General features: G+C 45.1%; 1 protein-coding gene across 1 annotated transcript; it reads left to right on the top strand.

Moving 5' to 3' along the window:
• Positions 1-31: 31 nt before the first annotated feature.
• On the top strand, positions 32-26,558 carry POFUT1 (protein O-fucosyltransferase 1). Its single transcript, XM_077111712.1, has 7 exons — positions 32-253; positions 1,901-2,022; positions 9,317-9,499; positions 10,638-10,750; positions 18,498-18,690; positions 20,169-20,411; positions 23,243-26,558. The coding sequence occupies exons 1-7, from the start codon at positions 121-123 to the stop codon at positions 23,429-23,431; spliced, it is 1,176 nt and encodes a 391-aa protein (XP_076967827.1). The 5' UTR covers positions 32-120; the 3' UTR covers positions 23,432-26,558.

The raw sequence follows: 26,558 nt of genomic DNA, 5'->3' as shown, positions 1-26,558 counted from the left end.
TAGAGCGGCCGGGGCGGTGCGCGGGCGGCGCGCGGGGGCAGCCGGGAGCGGGGCGGAGGCTGGCGACCCTCCATCGCTTCCCGCCTCCGCTCCGGGGCGCTCTAGTGCTCCGGAGCAGACATGGGCGCCGCCGCGTGGGCACCGTCGACTCTATCGCTGCGCCTTTCCCTCCTGCTGCTGCTTTTGCCGCTCCCGGGGCTGCCTGTGGGCTCCTGGGACCCAGCCGGTTACCTGCTCTACTGCCCCTGCATGGGTAAGGCTTCCCGAGCCCTCTGCTCACAGGAGAAACTGAGGCCCGCAGAAAGACCACTCCTCCGAGCGTCCTGCGACACCTTGGCAGGTCCAGGAGCGAACCCACGTGGAGGCAGGGTCTGCTCCTCTCCTCTGTGTCCCAGTTGTAAGATCACTGAAGAGATCCGCACGTCCAGCCTTCCATTTGACAGACGAGAAAACTGAGGCCAGAAGAGGTTATTATCTTGTGAGAGTGCCTGCAGTTTGTCATGGGCGGAGCTATGGATCTGAGCCAGCCCCTAGTCCAGTAAACGGAGTTAATGGGGCAGGACTTGATGTCACTGACCCACTGTGGGTCTGGGCAGTTCTTTCGTTCATTCAACAAATATATATGGGTTCCTACTCTGTACTGGCCCTGTTCTCTGCCCCGGGGGATACGGCAGTGAATAAGACCACAAAACTCCCTGCCCTTGTAGAACCTTCATTTTAGTCTGGGGAGACAATAAAAGTAGGCATAAAAAAATAAGTAAATTACTTAGTATCTTGGAAGGCAATGAATGCTATGGAAAAACAAATAGAGCAAGGAGAGGGAAGGTTGAGGGGTGTAATTTAAATAGGGTGCTAGAACATCACTGTAATAGTCATTCCTTCTATTCAGATTCCTGACCTAGACCTTAAAGGCTCTGGATGATTTGGCCACTGGTGGTCATCACCACGGCCTCTGCTTCTAACACACTGATCTCCTTTTCTGTTCTTCAGATATTCTCAGGTCCTCTAGACTGTGCTATCGAATGTGCTGTCCACTCTGCCTAGAAGGCCGTCTCCTTCCCATCCTTCACATCTCAAATTAAATGTCACCAAAAAGGACTTTGCTGACCTCAACCCAAGTAACTGCCTCATTCGCCATTACCAAATGTTTTTCATTTCTTTCATTCAGTTATCAAAATTTATCATTATATATTCATTTGCCTACATGTTTAGTGTCCCCCCCCCCCCAGCTAGACTGTGAGTGCCTTGAATGCAAAGATCTTGTACTTCTTACTCACTCCTGTATCCGATACCTAGCACAGAGCCTGCACATCATAGCCTCGCAATAATATTTGTGGAATGAAAGAATGGATGCCATGCTGAGGCTAACAACAAGAGTCAGACAGGGTCCTTACTCCTGAGGCATCTACAGGCTAACAAAACAGCCAGTGTGAAGGCCAGGAAGTAGGAAAGAACATGTGAGGAAAGGGGAAGGACTATAAGTGACTCAAATCCAATGTGGAAGGTAGAGGAGGGGGAGTGAGTTAGGTGTAGGGTTGGTGAAAAATCCCGTTGAGTGATGCCCTGGAGTTGCCCCTTAATTCGCAGATGAGTGGAGACAGAGCTAGAAGGGCACCCCTGAGGGAACCACAAGAACGGAGACATGGGATGAGGATAAGACAAACATAGCATGCTTGAGAAACACCAAGGACCGTGGAATGGCTGAGGCAGTGGGGGCAGTCCCTGAACGACCTCCAATACCAGACCCAAGAGTCCAAACTGGGTTCCATGTTGCCAGCTCCCCTGACTCTTCTTGGACTCCTCTCCCTCCCTACTCCTGCCTCCACGTCCTTTTTGAGCCCTGCATACGCAACCCCTGGATGCCTCATGCCTCACCTCACCCCCAGTGTGCCATTTCTAGGACGCTTTGGGAATCAGGCTGATCACTTCTTGGGCTCCCTGGCATTTGCAAAGCTGTTGAACCGTACCCTGGCTGTACCCCCCTGGATTGAGTACCAGCATCACAAGCCTCCCTTCACCAACGTAAGTACCTCCTTCTGACCTTGGTCCTTGTCCACTCTTTCCTAAATCTTTTTGCCTCTGCTCAATTCCCAAGTCCTTCTCTGGGCTTTACCTCCCACTCTCCCAGCCTTGCCCTACCTTGTACTATCTTCCCTGGAATAACAATGGCTAACATTTATGCAGTGCCTGCTGTGTGCTAGGCACTCTTCTGAGCACTGCATGATGATTAGTTCTTTCTCCCTCATCACATCCCTTTGAGGTAAGTGTGCTATGATCAATTTTCAAAGAGAAACTGTGGCACAGGTTAGTGAATAACTTGCCCATGGCCACAAACCTAGGCAGTCTGCCTCCAGCGCTGCCTCTCAGCCCGTCACCTTTGGACCAATGGTATGCACAGAGGATGAGGCCAACCAGGGCTGGAAATGGAGGCTTTAGGTTCAGAACACAGGCTCTGGAGTCAGACAAATATGGACTTGAATTCTTCTCTGCCACTAACAAACTGTGCTACCTTGGACAAATTCCCTAATTTCTCTGAACCCCAGTTTCCTTATCTATAAAACTCAAAAGGTTGTTGGGAAGGTTTTAGCTGAGATAACTGGGCTTAGATATAATAGGCTTAGGACAGTACCTGGGGCAAAGTAAGCATGTGTGTTGCCATCTTTATCCCTTCCTTGTGTTCTTCATTATCTAGAAAGCAGGCCTTCGGGTATGCTGGTCCTCCTAGATGGAGCACCCCTTTTCTTCCCCTGCCATCTGTACCTACTAACTTTTCCTAATCTATCAAGTTGCCACTTAGATGCCTCTGCCTTGGGAACAGCCCAAGCCATAATAGCTAGTTGGTTTAGTGCCCCTTTCTGGGGGCTGCCTTGATATTCTCTGTCTCCATTGGTGATTTGCCACATCCTTGAATTCCTTACTTGTTCTTAGTGTCCTCCATTGCCCTGAGAGCTCAGGGGGACAGGAGCCATGTCTGTCTTTGTTCATACTCTATTCTAAGGTGCCAGCACTTAGGAGCTAAATTAATATTTAATAAATTGATGTAAACTTTTTAAATAGGCTTCAAAAATTATACTGACTTTGTTCAAAACGTTGCATTTCTGTCTTCTAGCCTGTTTCTCAGCTGGAGTACCTGAGATCATAGCCCAGCTTGGTGACTTGGGCAAAGTACTTGATCTCTCTGTGTCTCAGTTTCCTGGTCTTTAAAATAGATTGGTAATAATTGCTGCTCCCTCCCAGGGTGAGGACTAAGGGAGCTAGCGATTGTAACATGTCTTGAGCATTGTAGGCCTTCCTCTTAAAATCAAATGAGCTTATCACTGTAAAGTGCCTTAGAGACATGAAGTCTTCAGTAACTAGGAGCCGTAGATGCAGTTTTTATACTTAACTATTACAGTTTAGACATTGCCCATCTGTCTCCCTCTGGCTTACTTGCTCTCTGCCCCCTTGCCTTCTTAGCCAAGAGACTCCACTTCTTTGCTTTCTATGGATTACTCAGCCTGCTTCAATGGGCTCCCCCTTCCCTACCATGCCCATTCTCACCGAGGTTACCATAGACCTCAGAATCACCAAATCCATGGTCATTGCTCAGACTTTGTCTCACCTGGCCTCCTGTTGTCATCTGGCCCCATAAGCCTCTTTCTTTCCTGAACATTCCTTGGCTCCCCGAATGCCACTTGCTCCTGCTTCAGCCTTGGCTTCTCAGCATTTCTTCTTTACACTGTATGGGGGGCTCCTCTTTCCCCACCCACTGTTTAAATGTTGTTGTGTCTCCTCTTTCAATTTGCTTGTTAGCTGTGTGACCTCAGTTGAGTAATCTATGGTCTGTATGCCTGAGTTCCCTCTTAGATTTTAATGATCAAATCCATGGAAAGCAATTGTCACGGTCAGGTTCATGTGTCAACTTGGCCAAATGGTGGTACTTGTTTGTCTGGTTGGACAAGTGCTAGCCTGTCTGTTGCAATGAGAACATTTCATAGAATTAAATCATGATCATGTCAGCTGCGTCCACAGCTGATTCCATTTGTAATCAGCCAATAGGAGTGTTTTCTGCAATGAGTGATGCTCAGTCTAATCACTGGAGGCCTTTTAAGGAGAATTCAGAACAGACAGGTTCTCTTCCTGCTTCGGCCGGTGAGCCTCTTCTATGGAGTTTGTCCAGACCCTCCATCAGAATCATCAGCCTCACAGCCTGCCCTGGGGATTTTTAGACTCTGCGTTCCCACGGTTACGTGAGACACTTGTATAAATTTTATATTTGTGCGTGTTTCCTGTTGATTCTGTTTCTCTAGAGAACCCTAACTAATATAACTTAGTACCAGGAGTGGTTCTTAAGAAACAGAATCTTAAAGATGGGTTTTTATGAATGGTTTTCTACTCTGACTGGACTCAAAGGCACTAAGGACTCTGATTCCCATAATCAGAATGACACTCCCAATCCATGGAGTGTGTTGGCAAATAGGGATGCTGTCTGGAGCCTTTGGCAGGCCCCTGTAGGAGAATCACAATGCAGACCCTTAGGATTTTGGCGCAAAGCTTTACCATCTGCTGTAGATAACTACGCTCCTTTTGAGAAAAACAGCTTTTGGCCTGCTACTGGGCCTTAGTAGAGACTGAACGCTTAACTATGGGCCACCAAGTTACCATGAAACCTGAGTTGCCTATCATGTGCTGGATGTTGTCTGACCCACCAAGCCATAAAGTTGGGTGTGTGTAGCAGCACTCTATTGTAAAATGGAAATGGTATAGACGAGATAGGGCCAGAGCAGGTCTTGAAGGCACAACTAAGTTACATAAAGAAGTGGCCCAAATGCCCATGGTCACCACTCCTGCCACATTATCTTCTCTTTTCCAGACCAGAGCTATGGCCTCTTGGGGAGTTCCTTACAGTGAATTGACTAAGTAAGAGAAAACTGGGGCCTGGTTTACAGATGGTTCAGCACAATATACAGGTACCACCCAAAAGTGGACAGCTGCAGCACTACAACCCCTTTCTGGTCTTGAAGGACAGTGGTGAGGGGAAATCCTCCCAGTGGGCAGAACTTCGAGTAGTGCACCTGATTGTTCATTTTGCTTGGAAGGAGAACTGCCAGAGGTGCGTTTATATACTGACTCATGTGCTGTTGCTAATGGTGTGGCTGGATGGTCAGGGACTTGGAAAGACCATAATTGGAGAATTGGTGACAAAAAGGTCTGGGAAAGAAGTATGTGGATAGACCTTTCTGAATGGGCTAAAAACATGATATTTGTGTCCCATATGAATATGCACCAGAGGGTGACTTCAGCAGAGGAAGGCTTTAATAATCAATTGGATAAGATGACTCGTTCTGTAGATACCAGTCAGCCTTTTTCCCGAGCAACTCCTGTCATTGCCCAATGGGCTCATGAACAAAGTGGTCATGGTAGTAGGTATGGAGGTTATGCATGGGCTCAGCAACATGGACTTCCACTCACTAAGGCTGACTTGGCTACAGCCACTGCTGAGTGCCCAATTTGCCAGCAGCAGAGACCCACACTCAGCCCCCAATATGGCACCATTCCCCGAGGTGACCAGCCAGTTACAGGGTGGCAGGTTGATTCCATTGGACTACTCCCTTCATGGAAGGGGCAGCAATTTGTTCTAACTGGAATAGACACATACTCTGGATATGGGTTTGCTTTCCCTGCATGCAATGTATCTGCCAAAACTACCATCCGTGGGTTTACAGAATGCCTTATCCGTCATCACAGTATTCCACACAGCATTGCTTCTGATCTAAGGAACACGCTTCACAGCAAATGTAGTGTGGGAATGGGCACATGCTCATGGAACTCTCTGGTCTTACCATGTTCCCCATCATCCAGAAGCAGCTGGATTGATAGAACGGTGGAATGGCCTTTTGAAAACTCAATTACAGTGCCAACTAGGTGGCAATTCCTTGAAGGGCTGGGGTAATGTTCTCCAGGAGCTGTATATGCTCTGAATCAGCGTCTGCTGTATGGTGCTGTTTCTCCCATAGCCAGGATCCATGGGTCCAGGAACCAAGGGGTGGAAATGGGAGTGGTACCACTCACAGTTACCCCTGGTGATCCACTAGGAAAATTTTTGCTTCCTACCCCTGCGACCCTGAGCTCTGCTGGTCTATGGGTTTTAGTTCCAAAAGGGGGAGTGCTTCCACCAGAAGAAACAACAATTGATTCCATTGAACTGGAATCTCAGACTGCCACCTGGTCACTTTGGGCTACTCATGCCCCTGGATCAACAAACCAAGAAGGGTATTACATTATTGGCTGGGGTGATTGACCCTATCAGGGGGAAGTAGAACTGTAACTACACAATGGAGGTAAAGAAGAGTTTTCTTGGAATATAGGAGATCCCCTAGGGTATCTTTTAGTACTACCATGCCCTGTGATTAAAATCAATGGAAAACTGCAACAACCCAATCCAGGCAGGACTACCAGTGGCTCTGAAACCAGGAATGAAGGTTTGCGTTTCATTCTTCTTTGCCAGGCAAAGAACCACGGCCAGATGAAGTGCTTGCTGAGGGTAAAGGGAACATGGAATGAGTAGTGGAAGAAGGTAGTGATAAATATGAACTATATGAACTATCAGTTACAGAAACAAGGACTGTAATGCTGTTTTGTTCCTGTTATGCTATTTAAGTTGTAAGATATCAAGTTTAAGAATGAATATTACCCAAGGACTTGTACCCTATTCTGGAGAGATTTAATGTAATTCCAGTTATTTGCAAGACAGTTGAGTATTGTTTGGTGAAAGAAAAAAAATGTGTGTTTTGTTGTTTTTTATTTAGAAATTAGGTTGTGGTTTAAGGTGATATGTATAGCTGTCAAGTTGACAAGGGGTGGACTGTCATGGTCAGGTTCATGTGTCAGCTTGGCCAAGTGGTGGTACCTGTTTGTCTGGTTGGGCAAATGCTAGCCTGTCTGTTGCAATGAGGACATTTCATAGAATTAAATCATGATCATATCAGCTGCATCCACAGCTGATTCCATTTGTAATTAGCCAAGGGGAGTGTCTTCTGTTATGAGTGATGCTTAATCTAATCACTGGAAGCCTTTTAAGGAGGGTCCAAAAGAGACAGGCTCTCTTCCTGCTTTGGCCGGTGAGCCCCTTCTGTGGAGTTCATCCAGACCCTCCTTTGGAATCGTCAGCCTTGCAGCCTGCCCTGCAGATTTTTGGACTCTACATTCCCACAGTTACTTGAGACACTTTTATAAATTTTATATTTACAAATATTTCCTGTTGATTCTGTTTCTCTAGAGAACCCTAACTAATAGAGCAATGAAAACAATGCTTGGTGCTAAGTCAGCACTCAGTAAATATTAACTGCTTGTTCTAAAATACACACTTCTACCAGCCATGTATGAGGCCCTGTTTCCCCTTATCCTTTCCAGCAACCAGGGTTAAGCTTTTAAATTTTTGCTGATCTCATGGATGACAAGTGACACCTCATTACAGTGGTTATTTGCTTTTTCTTAATTAGTAAATTTCTAAATTACTTAATTGCTATTTTTACCATTATTTGCTTTGCTGTAAATGTCTGTTGACTCTTGTGGTTTCCACTACTCTCCTGATACCTCCCAAATTATCCATGGTCCAGCCTCTCTGACCACAGGCCTGTATTTCTAACTCCTAGACCCTTGAATCTACTTGGGTGCTCCATACATACTTCACATTCATGAAGCTAGAACTGAACACAACATCTTTCCCCTCAAACCTGTGTCACCTAGCTTCCCAGCCTTAGTTTGTCACCTCTATTCATCTGAGTAACAAGCCAGTAGATTAGAGGTCATCCTAAATGCCTTCCTTTACCTATGTACTCAGACCCCAAACCTCTTTTTACATCTTCTACCCTTCCTTGCCTGTCTGGTGTTCACTTGGATATATGGGAGGTGCCCAATCAATACATATTGAATGAATACTTGAACAAATAAAAGGACCATTGCAGTGTCCTGCCAATTCCCCTTCTTACCTCTAATTTTACCATCAATACGTTCTTTCCTTTGCAATCAGAGTTATTTTTCAAAATGGTGACCCTCATGTATTTCTATTTAAAATCCTCCCACAATACCTCATTGTTCATTGGAACGCTAAAGATTCATGCAGGACGGGTTCTTTTGTTAAATCAGTTTGGAAAATTGTATTTTCAATTCCCCATACCCCCAAACGTGCAGATTTGAAACTCACATTAGCATATTAGAGGCCCTGAAAAGTCCTACAATAAGGAAACCCTTAACCTAGCATTTTCTAGGCCAGTTTGACTCTGGAGCCATTTTATTGCAGAACCCTTTATCTGCCTGATCTAGTAGAACATACTTGAAGAACCCTGACCTGTAGGATACAGTCCAAATTTTTTTCCATGGTATTCTAAGGAATTTTTTTTAATCTGGGAAAATATAAAGATTAATGTAATCACCATCTAGTACCCACTACCAAAAGTGATCATTGTTAACATTTCTCATCTTTGTGCCATCTTTTATTTTTGTTAATAAAAGGTATAAAATGTTACAGATAAAACTGATTAAAGATAAAGTGTCTCTTGGCTCCTTCTCCTAATCCTAGTCTCCCCTCCATGCCCTGAGGCAAGTACTACACTGAATTTAGTGTGTTTGGTGTGGCTGTTTCCAAGTTCTTTCCGATACTTCCACTGCAGCACTGAGCTTCTTGTACCTGTCTCCTGGTACAAGATGCAAACATTTCTCCAGGGCAAATACCTAGGAGTTGAAGGAGTGTTTTAGATATTGCCAGGTTGCATTCCAAAGTGGTTGTTCTAAAATACACACTTGTACCAGCCATGTATGAGGGCCTGTTTCCCCTTATCCTTTCCAGCAACCAGGGTTAAGCTTTTAAATTTTTGCCGATCTCAATAGATGACAAGTGACATCTCATTACAGTGGTTATTTGCTTTTTCTTAATTACTAAGATTGCAGGTCTTTTGAAAGTTTGGGTTTCTTCTGCTATACAATTGCTCACCCCTATCCTTTGCCTATAGTCTCTTGAGTCATTTGCCTTTTTTCTTATAGATCAGCAGGTATATTGAACACAAGGGATATTATCAATTGTTCTTTATTTCTCACATATTTTCTCCTAGGCTCTCTTCTGACTTAACTTTGGTGTCTTTTTTTTTAATTAAAAAAAATGACAAGAAACACAAACATTCCCAACACATACACTCAGCAATTCACAATATCATCACATAGTTGCATATAACTTTGGTGTCTTTTGTCAAAAGTAGTTCATTATTATATAGCCTGAGCTGTCTGGGTTTTAAGAAAAGTCTCTAAAACAGCCACTGGATACTCTCCCTCTTTCCTGTAGCTCCATGTGTCCTACCAGAAATATTTCAAGCTAGAGCCCCTCCAAGCCTACCATCGGGTCATCAGCCTGGAGGACTTCATGGAGAAGCTGGCACCTATCCACTGGCCCCCTGAGAGGCGAGTAGCATACTGCTTTGAGGTAGCAGCCCAACGGAGTCCTGATAAGAAGACGTGCCCTATGAAGGTGGGTCCTTTGGCTCTGGAGGGCACCTTCTGGCTGTTCCTTGTCCTCTAGGCCCCTGCAACACTGTGATGGCAGTACTGTGCGGGAAGGCACCAAAAGGCTTAGAGTAGAAGCACAGAGAATTAAGTCCATTTAAGCTATTTATCATTTAGCAGTGGTATCATCTTGGGCAAATGACTTTGCTTCTCTGGACCTTTACTTCTACCTACAAAATAAAGGTGCTAATCCCCATTCTGCTTCTCTTAGACAGTGTCATAAGGGCCAGGAATAAGTGCTTGTAGACTGTAAAGTGTCATATTGGTAACGATAGCAGTAGCTGATATTCACATAGTGTTACTATGTGCAGATATCATGCTAGGAGCTTTATATATATTAATTCATTTAATTCTCAAACAACTCTATGAGAAAAGGACTATTAATACCCCCACTTTATAGGAGGAAACTGAGTACAGCACAGAGTGGTTCAATACATTGCTCAAGGTCATACAACAAACAAATGGTGGACCAGAGGTTCAGTTTAACTTAATTTGGCTCCATTGTTTACCCTCTTAACAGGTATACTTTCCTGCCTCTCAGCAAGTAATGAAAGGGTGACATATTTTTTTAGTAGAAGATTGTAAATGTCTGATACTTTGGGAATAAGATAATCTCCAAATAAATCTTTCAGAGCTTATACTAAAGTCTGAGTAGACTGGTTTTGGAGGAACCATGAACTTTGAGAAAAATGACCTCTGACTTATAGCCCCAATAGTGCCTTTGCTTGCTGTGTGACTGTGGGCAAATGCCTTACCCTCTCTGGGTCCTGGCTTCCATCTTGAAAATGAGGATGTTGAACTAGCTGTTTTAAAAAGTCACTGAAAATTGCAGTCTGTGGTCCTCAGTCCAAGGTCTCCTTCTTCCCCAGACTCTCACAGGCACTGTAAGGTGGGCAGTATGTAGGATATGAGAGAGAAATGCTCCTTCAGATAGTCTAGCACACATTTCCTCTTCTCAGCCACCAGCCCAGCAGTTACAAAGTAACATTCCTACTGGGCCATCATATGAGGTGTGTTTCAGCCAGGGTTCCCACAGTTCTTTGGCCCCATCCCCAAATGGCCTTCTGTCTCCCTCAGTAAGCCTTTTTCTACTTTTTCTGCAGGAAGGAAACCCCTTTGGCCCATTCTGGGATCAATTTCATGTGAGTTTCAACAAATCTGAGCTTTTTGGGGGCATTTCCTTCAGTGCCTCCTACAAGGACCAGTGGATCCAAAGGTACTTGGAGGGGACTGCATACTGGGTTTGGGGAAGGGCCATGAGGCCATGGCAGGCCCTACTGCTGGCTCTCTCCCCCCTACTCCTCCCTGATGCATGAGACCAAAGGTGCGGCTACTCTGTCTGTTGAACTTAGGATCCTGTGTGATATTTTCCCATCTCAATGCCTGACATGGTGGAACATTGACCTGCCACGAGGTTGAGCAAGAGTTTATTAGCCGATAAGGAATGTCATAAAAAGAACATTGTGCAGTCACATGAATTTCAGTTTCTTCCTCTAGGCGTGAGAATCACTCCCCTTTTGCCTTCCTCTTCACAAGGTAAAAATAGGAAGCAGCTTCTAGAGAACAACTTTAGGTGCAGACTGAGTAGTGATGTCACTCTGATAATTATTGGAGGTGCTTCATTAATTGCACTCCAGTAGGCCCTCTTAAAAAAAAATAGGTTAGCAGGGTATGGGCACAGGCTGTGAAATATTTATAGAGCGTCTACCACATATAACAGATAGTACTTAAGGGCCACAAGTGATAAAAAAATAAGGAAGACTCGGCCTTCAGGAGCTACAGTCTAGTTATGATGATGATAACTAACATAGTGAGTGCACTTGACCTTGATGCTATGGCATGGGAGAAAAAGTTTGGGCTTGGAAGTCAGACCTGGATTCCAGTCCAGGTCAGAAGCTGCGAGGAGCATATGAATCCATATGTGGTAAACACATAGCATGGCGTTTGGCATTCAATAAACTGGAAATAGATCGATGCAGAGAAATAAGCACAGGCTCTGGTGTGAGAGTCCTCAGTTCTGATGCAGCACTGCCTCTTTTTGGCTGGGTGACCCTGAGCAAGCCAGTTGAGCTCTTCAGCCTGCATTTCCTCCATAATTTAATAGAAGGAGCGCTGTGGTACCTCCTAGTTCATAGGGTGCAGGATGCATAGTAAGTAGCCAACCAATGTTTGCTGTTATTATTACTGCGTCCATGCTTTATTTTATTTAAGCCTTTGAAAAATTCCATGAGGTAGATATTATCAGTTACCACTTTACAGTGAGGAAACTGAGCACAGTGAGGTTAAATAACTTGCCCAAAATCGTACAGCTATTGAGTGGGCATCTGGGATCTATATGTAAATCTTTAATAATAATAAGAGCTAATATCAATTTAGTTCCTACTATGTGCTAGTCACTGTTTTAAGACTTTACAGGTAGTAACTCATTTAATTGTTCCGTAAGTCTGTGGGGTAGGTATTTTCACCATCTGTGCTTTACATGTGAGTAGTTGGAAGCAAAGAGCGGTGAAGATATTTGTCTGAGGCCATGCGGCTTGAAGTGGCAGAGCCGGAATCTGAGCCCAGGCAGTCGGACTCCAGAGCACTCATTCTTAATCACCATGGAGAAAACAGATGTGCCTTTAATAGCTGCCAATTCCTATTTGAGACTTGCCTTCTGAGCTAGTTCATGAACTACTGAAGATAGTCATGGCAGATTCTAATCTCCCCTTATTGCTGGCCCAAACAGGGTACTCCCATTTAATCCCCTACTTGGTTCTCCCCATTTGGCTTTGAATGGCTTAGAGTGATTGCCAGAAAAGCAGACCAGTCCTCAGAGGATGGAGATTTACCCCTATTTACAGTATGCCAGGAAAAAGAAACATGCCACCAGCTCCAAAACAAAGTTCCAGAAAGCCAAAAAAAAAAAACACAATCATAATTAGAAGCAAAGGGACAGTGCTGCATGGATGTATCAGTTGGGAATATTGCCGGAAAGCTTGTTCATTGTCCCAAAGCTTGTTCATTGCCCGATAGTCCTGTTTGAGTTCATTGTGTAGTGGGATTTGCATGAGGCTTGAGGAAGTATGTGCCTTACAGCTACATTTTTGGGAAAGAAAGACTCGTAGGAAGATGAGGTCCCTGGAGGCAGTATGAGAGAGTTAGGATCACCTGAGCAGCTTGTCTTGTTACGCTCATTCTTTCAATACACACTTAAGGAGTACCTCTTAGGCATCAAGCCCTGGGCGGGATGCTGGGGGATACAGGAAAGAAAAAGGCAAATAAGGCACCTGGCCTTATGAAATAGTGTAATGGGGGAGACAGTGAATAAACTTTTATTTAAGATAGTTCCAGAATGATATAATTACTTTGAATGACATAAACACAATAGGTGATTGGCAGGGCTGAGACTTGAAGAATGAGAAGGAACCAGCCATGGAAAGAGCTGGAGGGAAAGTTAGTTCTTCCTGGTTGGGACATCAAGAGCAAAGGCCCTGAGGCGGGAACAAGCTTGATATGGTAAAGAGGCAGAAAGGAAACCAGTATGGCTGGTTTGGAATGAACAAGTAATAGGATGTTCCTGTTATCTATTGCTGCATAATAAACCACTCCAAAATTTAGTGGCTTGACAAGAATATATTATTGTTATTTCTGTGAGTTGGCTGGGCTCACCTGGACCGTTCTTGCTGGTGGTCTTCCATGACTGCAGACATCTGAAGGTTTCACTAGTCTGCGCGTCCAAATAGGCTCACTCTTGGTTGGCAGGTGGTACCAGCCTTTTTTGGGTCTTTTGGGAGCTCAGCTGGGGTTATCAACTGGCGTGCACACCCATGGCCTTGCCTTGTGGCTTGGGCTTCTGTAAGGTGGCAACTGGAATTCTAGAGGGTATGTGCAAAGAATACAGGAAGTATTCCAGGAGACAGGAAATGGAAGCTGCTGGTCCCTTAAAACCAGTGGTTTCCCTTCCGCTAAGTGCTGTTGAAAGGGGGTGCAGATGCCACCCTGTGGGGGGAAATTCAAAGAATTGGTTCTCATCTTTAATCTGCCACACAGGAGATGAGATTGGAGAGGTGACTAGGGGGTCAGACCATCCAGGTCTTTATTGGCCATTGTGAGGCAGTCTGTGAAGGATTAGTAAGGGTGAGTTTGAAAGAGCATGTAGTTTAAGCAATTTTTATGGTAATGGGCACGCGTAGAAAATTGTCCTTTGGGGACAAGGGGAGATTGTAAGTGGATATGGCAGAATGGAATTGGTAAGAGTGAAATTTCACTGGCTGTGTGTCTAGGTAGTTTGCTTCCTGTCTCTGTCCACAGGGTTCCATCTGTATGAAATGAAGGGAGTGACCAGGATCAGTGGTTTTCACATTGTTCCTCATAGTCCTTGTAAAGTGCCTCTAGGGCCTTCGGAGGACTAGAACGGAGGACCAAGTTGGAAGGGCTTAGTTCCCCCTCCCCACCAACTTCTGCCATTACCTCTCTTGTGTAGCAAGGTTCTGAGTAAAGTAAAAGAAGTTTGCAGACCATAGGTCTAGGTATATTAGGCTAGAATTAGGCCACATGTAACAGAAACTCCAAAATTGCTGCAGATTAAATTAGAAGTTTATTGTTTTCCCGACAGAAGAAGTACCAAGATATGTATTCAGGGGCAGGATGGCAGCTCCACAGTGTCATTAGGAATCAGGTTCCCATCTTTCTACTCAGCCGTCCCATTAATTGCTTTTATCGTCAATGATACATCACGGGCTAAGATGGCGGCAGAGTGCCAGCCATCTCATCCTCGCCCCAGCACCTGGAATGGCAGAAGGGGTAGAGGAAGAGCACATCCCCACCTTTTTAGGGCGCCTTCCCAGAAGTTCCATATAACCCCTCTGCTTACATCTTATTGGCCGATGCTAGTCACACAGACCATACCAGCTGCAAGGAGTACTGAGAAATGGCTTATTCTGGTCTGCTGTGTGCCCAGCTGAAAATCATGTTCTGCAAGAATGGAGAAAGGGATTTCTGAGGATCCTGTCAGCTCTGTGTGTCTGAGCTGTGAATATATTGGTGGAAACAGAAATTTATTGCACATTCACTGTTGGAAAGCTGTGGACCATCATATTGAACCATCCTTGTGGTGTAAAAATAGCAGGTATCTGAGTGCATACCTTATCGTTCTCCCAGGCCACGGTTTTCCTGTGAACCTGGCCCTATCTTTTTCATGTCCCTCTGCATTCAGCCTGCTGTTCATCTACTGGTCCACAGATGTGCACTGGGCATTTGAGGGGACACTGTGCATAGAGAAATTCCAGCTTCTGGCTGCTCCCCATGGCTTCTATTTCTGTATCCAATTTCCTTTGCTTATAAGGACTTTAGCCATATTGAATTAAGGCCCACCCTCATTCAGTTTGGTGGTGACACCTTAACTAATAACATCTTTAAAAGTCCTATTTATAATGGATTCACGCCCATAGGACATCTGAACATACGTTTTGTGGGGAGCATGATTCAGTCCCCAGCATTTGCCCTCTGACCTGTTCTTCCCACATACAAAATACATTCATTCCATCACAATATCCCAAAAGCCTTAAGCCATTTTAGGAAAATGCTAAGTACAAAGTTTCATCAGAATCAATTATGGGTGTGATCAGTCCTGGGGCAAAACTCCTGTCTGATGGACCTGTGAAACCTAGAAAACAAGTTATCTGCTTCCTATATATGGTGGTAGAGCAGGCCTAGATAAATATACCCATTGCAGAAGGGAGAATCTGGAAGGAAAATAGGGGTAACAGGTCCCAAACAAGTCTGTGACCCAGCAGGACAAATTCCATTAGATTTCAAATTCTGAGAGCCATCTGTGGCTTGATTCTTTGTCCTCCAGGCCTGATGGAGCCTTAGCTCCTCCCCAACTGCTCGTTCCCAAATCTTGCTCTACAAATATTGGGATAGCAGCACTCTCCTCCAACAGGGCGGCGGATCTGCCCTGTCCACACACTGGAATAGGCCCACTTTCTTGGCCCAGGAGCTCTTTGATCAGTGGCTCTGCCCTTGAAGTCATTCTTCCTCAGTTTGTCCCTTTTCTGTGTCCCTTCAGGCATTGCTTCTTTTCATACAAATTTCACAAAAACCTGTTGCTTTGCATACAATTCCAGGGGTCCAGACCATCAGACAACAGAACTTTCCACAGATCCTTCCTGAATAACTGTATTTCCAATCTTCACATCCACTGAAATGGCTGACACATCCATATTCATCTACGCCCTCTTTAGAGAAAGGTTGTTCAGTTAAACCCTCATGTGCAGCCCTGTCCTCTGGGAAGTTACCTCCCGAAAACTCAGGTCTTTCATGGAACCACTTCTGGCCCTAGTCTCAGAGTGCACTATCTGGATAAGCTGAGAATTTTCTAAATCATCCATTGGTGGTTTCTTTGCTTAACAGTTCAATCCTCAGTTTATCTGAACAGGGGAGAAGGTTGTTGAGCACATCAGTATGCAGAGAACCTCATCAGAAAAGTGAGACCAGGGGCCCTCCCCATATAGCGGAGGCTTGGGAGTGGTGGTTTGTCTCGGAGGTTTGCAAGGAGTTTGCCAAGCCAGTTATTTGGGTTGATGGTGAAGAATGAATACATGTCCGTTGCAGCACTGTCATATGAGTGAAAAATGGGAGCAACTTTACTGTCCGTGGAGGGAAAAAGATAAATAAATTATGTCTATTCATATAAAATGAGAAACTCAAGAGAAGTTAATATTATTACATGATCCACATAATCAACATGCCCAAATCTCCAAGACAAAGTTGAGTTGAAAAAACGAAACTGAAATAGGTTATGTGCAAAATAATAATAATAATAATAATTTTCTGGTGCTTTCTGTGTGCCAAGCACTGTTCTCAGTGCTTTGCTTATTTTAGCCCATTCAATCCTATGAACAGCCCTATGAGGTAGGAACTATTATCAGCTATATTAAGCAGATAAGAAAACTGAGGCACAAGGTGGTTAAGTCACATGCCCAGGTTAGAAAGTGGCATAGTCAATATCAGATCAACATTAGAACAAGGCAGTCTGGCTCACCAGCCCATGCTCTCACTACTAAACCATGTAGAAAGTTCCCAGAATGCTATGATATTTGGGGGCATATATATAATAAAACACATTATCTTCTGGGAAGGAGAAGAAGAGAAGGAAAAGAGATGGTAAGATCTTTATTTAGGTGTGCATCTTTCTAAAAACCTGAAACAAAGCAAAGTATTAATATCTGCTAATTTGGACCACAAGTATATGGATTGTTAAATTATTTTATGTATTTTCCTATGTGGTTTCAAATATTTCAGTTTTTAAATTGGAGCTTTTATTGTAGATTTATGTACAATTGTAGAAATAATCCAGAGAGATCTGTGCACCCTTTATTCAGTGTCCCCCAGGGATAACATTTTGCAGAGCTTTAACACGATTTCACAACCAGGATACTGACATTGATATAATCTATCTTTATTCAGATTTCCTGTCTTACTTACACCCAGATGTGTGTGTGTGTAAGTGTGTGTATGTCATTTATGCAATTTGATTTTGCATGTAGGTGTCCATCACTATGGTCAAGATAAACAGTTCCATTGTCACAAGGTTCCTTGTGTTGCCCGTTTATGAGCATACTCACCTCCCTACACACACACACACACACACCATGTCCCCAAGCTGTGGCAACCACTAATCTGTTCTCTCTATTCTCTTCTCCATGTTGTCTTCAAAAACATTAGAGAAATGGAACCATACATTATGTAACCTCAGCATAATTCCCTTGAAATCCATCCAAGTTGTTGCTAGTATCAATAGTTTGTTCCTTTTTATTGCCAAGTAGTATTCCATGATATGAATATACCACAGTTTGTCCACCTGTTTACTTGTTGAAGGACATCTGGCTTGTTTCCAGTTTGGAGGTATTACAAATAAAGTTGTTGTGAACACTCACGTACATATTTTTGTACAAATGTAAGTTTTTATTTCTCTGGTATTAAAGGCCCAGGAGTGCAGTTGCTAGGCCACATGGTCATTGAATGTCTGGTTTTATACAAAATTGCTAAACTACTTTCCAGAGCAGCTGTACCTATTTCATAAATTTTAAGAAAAGGATTTTGACTGGCCAAGGGAAGTATTCCAGGCAGAGGGAAGAACTGTGCAGAGATCTGGAATTGGAAGGTGCATTGAGAGTTCATATGGCAGCAAGGTGTTTCATGTTTCTGAGATACTGATTGGGTTTAACTGAAGAGGGAACGAAGGTTTACTCCCCATTCAGTCAACAAGAATTTGTTGAGCTCTTCCATATGCCAGACACTGTGCTAGGTGCCCCGGAGGCACTGCATCCAGAGGCCAGCATCCAGCAGGAAAGACAGACATGATATAATTACAAAGGTGCCGAGTGTACATAGAGAGTCCCTGAGGGTGGGGGTGGGGCAAGTCATAATAAGGGGAGCTGTAGATCTCTGGTACATTCCATGAGAACAGGACCATGCCTGTCTCATTCTCCGCCAGATCCCAGCACATAGTAGGCAGTCAGTAAATATTTGTTAAATGTTGATTAGATATACACATTCCTTGTTAGTATGACCCGTCTCTTCTGTAAGCAGCTACACGTCCCAATCCTGCTGTGGGTAAAAGGGCAAAGGCTTGGTCCAGACATCCCACCCAGGAGTGGATTATCATACCACAGATTGGAAGCCAGCATGACATATAAAAGATTGGAATGCTCTACTGTAAATTTTTAATTGTTAAACAAGCAAAGAAGGTTGTAAATTCTATGTGGCGGGACAGTATTGCAAATTGTGCCTGTCGCTGCCAAGGTTTCTTATCAGCCCGTTGGGATTTCACAACCTCTTGTGCTTCTTGCATGTTACAGGGGCCCCTCTGCAGGGTCTCTGGGGCATGGTGCAATGCCATCCTTTTTCCCGTGGGGGTGGCAGCGGCTCTCTGTGTGTCCTCTGTCTGACTTCCCCTCATTCCATCTTATGCCTAGATTTTCCCCAAAGGAACATCCAGTGCTCGCCCTGCCAGGGGCCCCAGCCCAGTTTCCTGTCCTGGAGGAGCACAGGCCACTCCAGAAGTACATGGTGTGGTCAGATGAGATGGTGAGGACAGGAGAGGCCCAGATCAGCGCCCACCTTGTCCGGCCCTACGTGGGTGTTCATCTGCGCATTGGCTCCGACTGGGTAACTTCCCCTTCCTCTCACAGATTGACTTGGTCATGTCCCTGAGCAGGGCCCGTGCCTGTGAGGATTGAAAACTGAGCTTTTGATACCAGGTCCCAACCAGGGCATACAGAGCTCTGACTCAGCCAAGTCGGTAGGATTTTATCCCAGCATCCTGCTGCAGCACACATCAGAAATGTGTCCCCTGAGTGCTTGCTCACCAACTCTCATTTTAGCAGTTGCCATTTTTATCCTTGTTTTGCAGGTGGGTAAACTGGGGTATCTAGCTAGACCCCATGTCAGGCAGCAAGCTAGAGAGAGGTCTGTAGTGTAGGAGTCCTCTGCCCCAGCTTAGTGTTTAGTCACTGAACTACTTGTTGAAAGACAAGCTGTTGGAGATTGGGTGGAACCCTGAAGAAATGAAGATGTCATCCTTGCAGAATTTGGAGGCTGCTTAAATATGCAGGAACTTCATTGGATTATCCTCCATGTAAAAATGGGCAGGCCTAATGTAGACAGTCTCCTTAATTTACATAAGAAAAAAATTTTTAATATAAGTTAGAAATGCTCATTCTTGAAAACTTGGAAAATAATGAAAAAGTATAGAAATTAGATTAAAATTCACTCATAGTCAATTAAAGAGGCTATCACACATACGCACTACAGTCCTTTCCTGTCCCTCTTCCACACAAAAAAAAGAGCCAGACCCAGACTATGTAATCAGTTGTTTCAGACAAACCTTCAAGGAACTGATAATTCCTATCTATACTTTCTTAGAGCATAAGAAGATACAGGATACTAATCATTTTGTAAACAGCTAGTATAACACTAATACCAGCTAAGATAAGGTCAACTCAGAAAACTAGAGCTGATTCTCATTCATGGGCATAGATGGCGAGATCCCAAGTAAAATATTAACAGGTAAAATTGAACAGTGTTTTAAGGAACACACAACACAAACAAGTAAAACTTATCCGAGAAATGCCATGAAATTCACTGTATTAATACCCAAAGAAGAAAAATCATGTTCACCTCAGTAGAGGCCAAGAAAGCGTTTCATAAAAGTCAACACCCTTTCACGATAAAACTCTTAACCAACCAGGAGTAGAAGGGCAACTTGATAAAGCCTATCACTCCGAAACCCGCAGCAAACATTGTACTTCTTAGGGAGCTATCAGAAATGTTCCCATTGAAGTCAAGAATCAGATAAGCCTGCCTATTATCACCACTACTGTTCAGAATTCTACTGGAAATCCCAGATAATGCCATAAGAAGGAGAAAAATAAATTTTGTAAAACATCAATGTCCCACCACCCAGAAATAACCACTGTTACTGTCTTGATACATTTCCCTCTTCCCTCAGTGCTCTCTTTTTTAAAAACCCATAGTGGAGCACCTCCTGTATAGCTTATCGTTTTCCTTTACCAATTCTTGCTCCTGGGGTTCCAGGGACAATTGCTTGTCTTTAACTCTGTCCCCCACTGCCCCACCCCCTGTAGAAGAATGCTTGTGCCATGCTGAAGGACGGCACTGCGGGCTCGCACTTCATGGCCTCTCCACAGTGTGTGGGCTACAGCCGCAGCACCGCTGCCCCACTCACCATGACCATGTGCCTCCCTGACTTGAAAGAAATAAAGCGGGCTGTGAATCTCTGGGTGAGGGCGCTGAATGCCCAGTCGGTCTACATCGCCACCGATTCTGAGAGTTACATGCCTGAGATCGAACAGCTCTTCGAAGGGAAGGTATGTGTGGGCTGGAGGGAATGCAGCAGGAATGAATCAAAGAAAGCTCCAGGGTGGGCTTGCTGCTGCTACTACATGCCTCTTACTCTCCCACCACCAGCCATCTGCCTGGGCTGGACTTAAAGTTCTCCCTGGATATATAGTTCCTCTCCAGTTCCTCCTCTTCAGCCCCCAGCTTAAATGCCTCCTCTGCAGATTCTCCCCAGTTCTCCCTCCACTCCTGGAGCTAAGTGTGCCTTCTGGAAGATCTTACAGATCACTTCCCCTAATGTACTTTCTGAACTGTATGAGAATATTGAAGGAACATATCTGACTTCTTCTCATGAGGTGTGGCCTCCTCAAAGGCAGGATCCAAAGCTGTTTACTGTTATAGTCCTCAGTGTCTAGCCTGGTGCTTTAACCTCCTCCAGGCAGACACCCTGCCTTACCATCATCAGTGTCTAGGACGCACAGCAGGCACTCAGCAATGTTTGTTGAATAAGGACATAAAGAGTGGGTTCTTGGAAGAGATCCCATGGAGGGTTAAAAGTGTGGACTCTGGAGCCAGAGAACTTTAGTTCTGTTCACCGTACAACTTTGCACAGATTACTTCACCTCTCTGTGCTTATTTTTCCTCATCTATAAAACAGGACTGAAAATAGTACCTGTCTCAGGGCCATTATGATGACCAGATAAAAAGCAGTTAAAGCATTTCCTGATACAAAGGAAGTGCTCAATAAAGTTTGCTGTTATCAATAGTAAAAGTAGATGGTTGGTGAATAAAGAGAAGGCTCTTTTGTGCTTTGTAAATGCTTAAGGAAACCATTGAATAGTAGGTATGCAATGTATGAATAAATAATAAAATCAATGAAGAATAGGTAATAAGTATGTTTTGATAAAATAATTCAGTAAGACTTTGTTGAATGAATGAAAGCCCTAAATGCTCCTGTAGACCTTAAAAGGCTTTCTGCCAGTGGGTGCCTTAGCTTTATATTGAGGGGACTCCCTTTCTCTAGTCCACCTTGTAGAGGAAGTCCTGAGACAGGATGCTCTGGTCACTTACCCACCTATTTTATACATGGAATATGAGAGCTGGGAGTCTTGGGGGCTCTCTAACCCAACCCCTGCATTTTATAGCTGAGGAAAGCAAAGCCCCAAGAAGGGATAGAATTTACCCAAGAGATCCCAGAGCTCAGTTATGGTGGGTATGACACAGAGTGAGTAAGTTTCAAAACGTGGGTAGAATTGTTTGGGGGATTTTGGCCATAGTTGAACAAGTATTATTTCTTTGCCACAATCCAAATGAAATGATCATGATTCTTGTTACATCAGAACTCTCCATATAACAGCAAAGCACTTTCAGCCCCAGCTCTGCCCACACCTCCCCTTCCTCCTCTGTACTAAGGTGAAGCATTTGGAGAGTCCCGGGGAGTTTTTATGTGAGTTTTTTGAGTTGATGTATTTGTTACGCCTTAAGCTACTTGCCGTTTTCTATTTCCTGTTCCCATGCACGGCTCTTGCCCTTCCCCATTCTGTAGCTCCCTTCTCCAGGGGCTCAAGGCCCACCCTTCCTTCTGAACCAAGCCGAGCTGTTGCTGAGCTGGGGATCCTGATAAATGACATATGGTCCTGTCCTCTAGGCTCACAGTCTAGACTCAGCAACAAGAGACGTTGCTGAGAACTATAATACGTGCCAGAAGAAAGGTTAAGAAGCTGTGGAGGTTCATTCATTCACTTGCCTGTTGAGTGGATGTTTTTCTGGAGGTGGGCTCTGTGCCAGGGCCTAGTCAGGCACAGGGGATGGACGTTCATCAGATAATCCCAAAAGAGTGAAAACTGCAAATTGAGATGTGTGCTCTGAAGTAAAGTAACATGATTCGGTGAGAGTGTGGAGCAGGTGAGCTGACCGAGACCCAGTGGCTAGGGAGGGCTTCCCTAAGGAGGTGACACTTGAGCTGAGAAGTGAAGGATAAAGTTGAGTTAACCAGGCAAAGAGAGGTGTAGCCCAAACAGAGGGAACAGAACATGCACTGGTCCTGGAGAGGGAGAGGATCTGGTGGCTGGTGGCTGGTGGCTGGTGGCTGGAGCTCAGGGAATGGTTTGAGGAGGCCTGAGAGGAGAAAGTAGAGGCAGCCTGAGCACGGGACTTGTAGGCCATGTTCAGGATTTGTCATTTTTATCTGAAGAGCAGGAGGGCACCATTGAAGGCTTGTGGTAAGAGTGGGAGGGAGGGGACAAGGGTGAGCAGATGGGGAGTGGCAAGAGAGACGGCAGTGAGACCATCAAGAAGGCTCTCCTAGTCTCTCAGGTGGATGATGGTATCTGGGACCGCAGAGTGGCAATCCAGTCCAGAGCAAGGTTCACCTCTGGGGAGTGTCTCAGGGAGAGGGTGGATAGACTCGGTTTGGAGGTGGAGTTCACAGGAGAGGAAGGCAGCCAGCTGTAGGACCTGATGGGCAGTGGTGCTGTTTGGTCATATCATAGGTTTGGGGGGATCCTATCAGACCAGGGCTTTATGGAGAACTTGGAACCTGAGCTGAGCTTTGAGAATATGATCAGGATTTTAATGGGTGGGGAAAAAACAGGAGCAGCACAAGTAAAGGTACAGAGATGAAAGTGGTATGTCTGGAGCTGAGGCTGGAGGTGGGGGAGAGTCCTGGGGGCAAGGTGTGCCATGTGGGCCTGGGCAGCAGCTGGGCAGCACATTTCTTCACATCTGGCCTCACCTCTTAGTTATCTCTTCTCCTCCTTTCGTGGCATGATTTCAGTTCAGGGGAAGAAGATGAGGGGATGTACTGCGGGCCTTGGCCTGTAGCCAGCCTGGCTGATGTGTTCTCTCCTTCCTCCTACAGGTAAAGGTGGTGAGCCTAAAGCCTGAGGTGGCCCAGATCGACCTATACATCCTCAGCCAAGCAGAGCACTTTATTGGCAACTGTGTGTCCTCCTTCACGGCTTTCGTAAAGCGGGAACGGGACCTCCAGGGGCGGTCATCATCTTTCTTTGGCATGGACAGACCCCCTCAGCTGCGGGATGAGTTCTGATCCTGTCTATAGCACATCACCAGTCTAAGCTGTTCCCTCCAGCCAAGCCTGGCAGCCAATGGTGCTCCCAGGATTGATCCCCAAGTGTGCAGCCTCCTCTTCTTACCTGCCAGGGACAAGAAAAGCACCAGGGACCTCCTGGAGGAGAAAGAGGTTCTGTCTCCCAGAGCACAGGATTCTGCTCAGGATTGGAGTACCCATGCCTCCTTACATGCTTCCTGCCATTTCTTCTGGTAACTTATATTAGCAGAGCAGTCAAACCTCTGTGTGCCCTGCTCTAAGCAGCCTGGGATGTCAGACTCTTTATTTTTATAGAGAGAGATTTTTATAGCTTTGATTCAAAGTCATAGTGACCATGGAACTCTCCTTCATTTTAAAAACTCAGTGAAGTCCACTAGTATAGATACTTAAAGTGACCTTAACTGAATGTAGATGAGGCCAGGGGTGGAGTGGGTATATTGGCCACTTTTCCAGGTGATCCCCAAAGTAGCCCTTAGGCAACCCCACTACCAGACCATAGAACTATTGTCATCTCCTTCTTCATAGGCCATTTCTGAGGTTTGGGGCATGAACACCTCCCTCTATTATAAACACTGTGCAGATGTAAATGATCTGTGGTGCCATGTAGTGCTCCACAGACAACCTGAGGCTAGGCAGGGGGCACATGCCACCATGCCAGGCAGTTATATTGCCATCAAAGTCTTTTGGTGGTTGGTGGCCTGCCATAGGTCTGATACCATCAGAGTCTCAGAGCGCATTATAGAGTCAGGGCTTCCTGGCCTGGCAGGCTCCTTCTGAAGGCTGCCTACTCCCCTTAGGATCTCTTTTCCCAAGGGGCCCGGTTGGTAGAATTTTGCAATTTTGTGGACATCCAAAGCCTATTCTCATTCTGGTCTCCTCCTGAAGCCAGAATCCCCAGACCGTATTCTCACAGGGGGTGTTGGTCAAAGCTCTGATCAGATAGAAGATGCCAGGCTCCAGAATGGAATTCCCAGTTTGGAATCAGCCTCTTCCCATCCAGTATAATCTCTGCCAACCCCATGTGGCTTAAGGTGTTAGAAATTATAAGTTTTTGTCTCTTCAGATGCTGAGTTTTTAATAATCTATGACTCCTGAGAGTCTGTGAGTTTTTGACCCAGTGGTTTTCAGATTCCTTGTCTAACACCTGCTGATCTTTTCCCTACCATGGGACCTCCCTCAGCCTTGGGTCCTGGAAAGATGGAGGAGGCTTTGATGGAGGTCCAGGCCCAGAGCCCCCAAGTGGGGGCTTCCCCTTGATTGCCTTTGGGAGGAAATGCCTTTTTGTCAAGGACAAACTGGGACAGAGGTAAAGGTTGGGGAATGACAGGGGTCTCAAACACCAAAGGTGGCAAGTGCCTCTCAGAGCTGCTGCCTAATTAAATGGATAAAACTGTACAGAAAAGCTTATGTATTTTTCCCTCTCAAGAAAACAGCTAAGTTTTTTAAATCGTGGGCTGACTTCTGAGATGAGTTTTCTGTCCAGACTCCCTGTCAATCCTCATTCAGAGAAAGGGTCCAGACACAGGAGCCACTGGCCTCCAGGGGGTAGTCGGGAGTGGCAAGTGGAGCTCACTGGCTGTTTCATTTGCAGTTCACAGCCTTAACCATGAGAAACACTGTAGAGTGTGGGCCTCTAATGGGCCATCCACATCGCCTGGCTTATTAGCATCAGCAGTAATAACAGCTTGTATATCTGGAGCAGTGAGCAACGGATTTATCAGATGCCGTTGTGGTCTGTGGGAAAGTACTTTACCCTTTTCCACCCAGTTTTGTCACTTATAAAGATGGTGATGAAACCAACCTGATTGTTGAAAGGCTCAAATCAGATAAGGGATATATACAAAAGTACCTTGTAAATTTGAGACAAATGCGTGGGTGTGGCTATTGATTAATCTGGCTGCCTCTTGTTACAAACATACTCTGGGCCAGACACTGTGCTTGCTAAGAGTCTTATGGGTATTATCTCGTTTAGACTCCAGCCCTGGGAACTAGGATTTTCTACACACGGAAAAATTAATACTCAGAGAATTCCATAATTTGCCCAAGGCTGTCTAGCTGATGGTGTTAAGCCAGGGCCTGACCTCCCAAAGCCCATCTGTCAGCCACCATGTCCTACTGCCGCCAGCTCCAGTATGCCGCTTGCACTATGTGCTGCAGAAGCCGCTGATGGAAGAAATGATCAGCCATCTTAGTTTCCACTGGACACCTGCTGTGTGCTTGCCACTGGCAGCAAGTTTCAGGGAGGAGATCACCCAAGAAACAGCCCACAGGAAGCTTGCAGTTTCCTTGGGTGGTAATTTAGTTCGACTCATTCAGCAGTTACTTACTGATCACCTAAGCTCTGTGCAAGGTACTAGGGATATGGCAGAGAACAAAACAAACTGTTTGTTCTCGAGGATTTGGCATTCTAGAAAGCAAGAGACAAAAAAAAAATGTACTGTGGGAGGTGTTAAACGCTATGAAGAAAAATGAAGAGAATGGGGGTAGAGAGAGGGGCCTACGTCTTAGATGAGAAGCTCAGGGGAGGCCTGTGAAGAGCTGCTGTTGCGGGGAGCAGGCTCCTGCCCATAGCTGGAGGTAGAGCACTCCTGCAGAGGAAACAAGGGTCTGTGTTTGAACAGTAGCAAGGCCAGCGTGGAGGCAGGGCTGAGGCAGGGAGTAGAGCTGCAGCAAATCAGGGCTAGCCAGGTGGACGTCCTGCTACCTGGAGAACTGTGGCAAGGTCTAGACTTGGCTTTTATTAAGATAGACATGGGAAGCCTTTGTAGGGTTCCAAGCAGATGAGGACTCTGTCCAGTTTATATTTCTGAAGGACCCCTCTGGCTGCTGCATGGAGAAGAGGCAGAAAGCAGGAAGGGACAAGCAAGGAGACTGGTCTCTGTGCTGGGTTGTTAGAGGGCAAGGAGGTCACATTGAAGGTGGTGGGAAATGGTCTGATTCTGGATATATGAATTTTTTTTTAATTCCAGTCTTTTAAAAATATATATCCGTATATTTTTAGTCATGTAGTATATACAATTTAATATCCTGGATTTTTTTACTTAATAGTATTATAATATATTTTCCACATTAGCATATTGCCTGAATAAACATTTTTAAAGATAAA

Source organism: Tamandua tetradactyla, chromosome 1 (assembly GCF_023851605.1).
Source record: "Tamandua tetradactyla isolate mTamTet1 chromosome 1, mTamTet1.pri, whole genome shotgun sequence".
Lineage (NCBI taxonomy): Eukaryota > Metazoa > Chordata > Mammalia > Pilosa > Myrmecophagidae > Tamandua > Tamandua tetradactyla.
Note: the sequence above shows the minus strand (reverse complement) of the source record. Positions and strands in the feature narration are given on the sequence as shown.

Coding starts and splice junctions, on each gene's coding strand:
- POFUT1 (XM_077111712.1), top strand. CDS start 121: ATGGGCGCCGCCGCGTGGGCACCGTCGACTCTATCGCTGCGCCTTTCC. Junction 254..1,900: donor GCTCTACTGCCCCTGCATGG/GTAAGGCTTCCC, acceptor TGCCATTTCTAG/GACGCTTTGGGAATCAGGCT. Junction 18,691..20,168: donor TGCGCATTGGCTCCGACTGG/GTAACTTCCCCT, acceptor CACCCCCTGTAG/AAGAATGCTTGTGCCATGCT.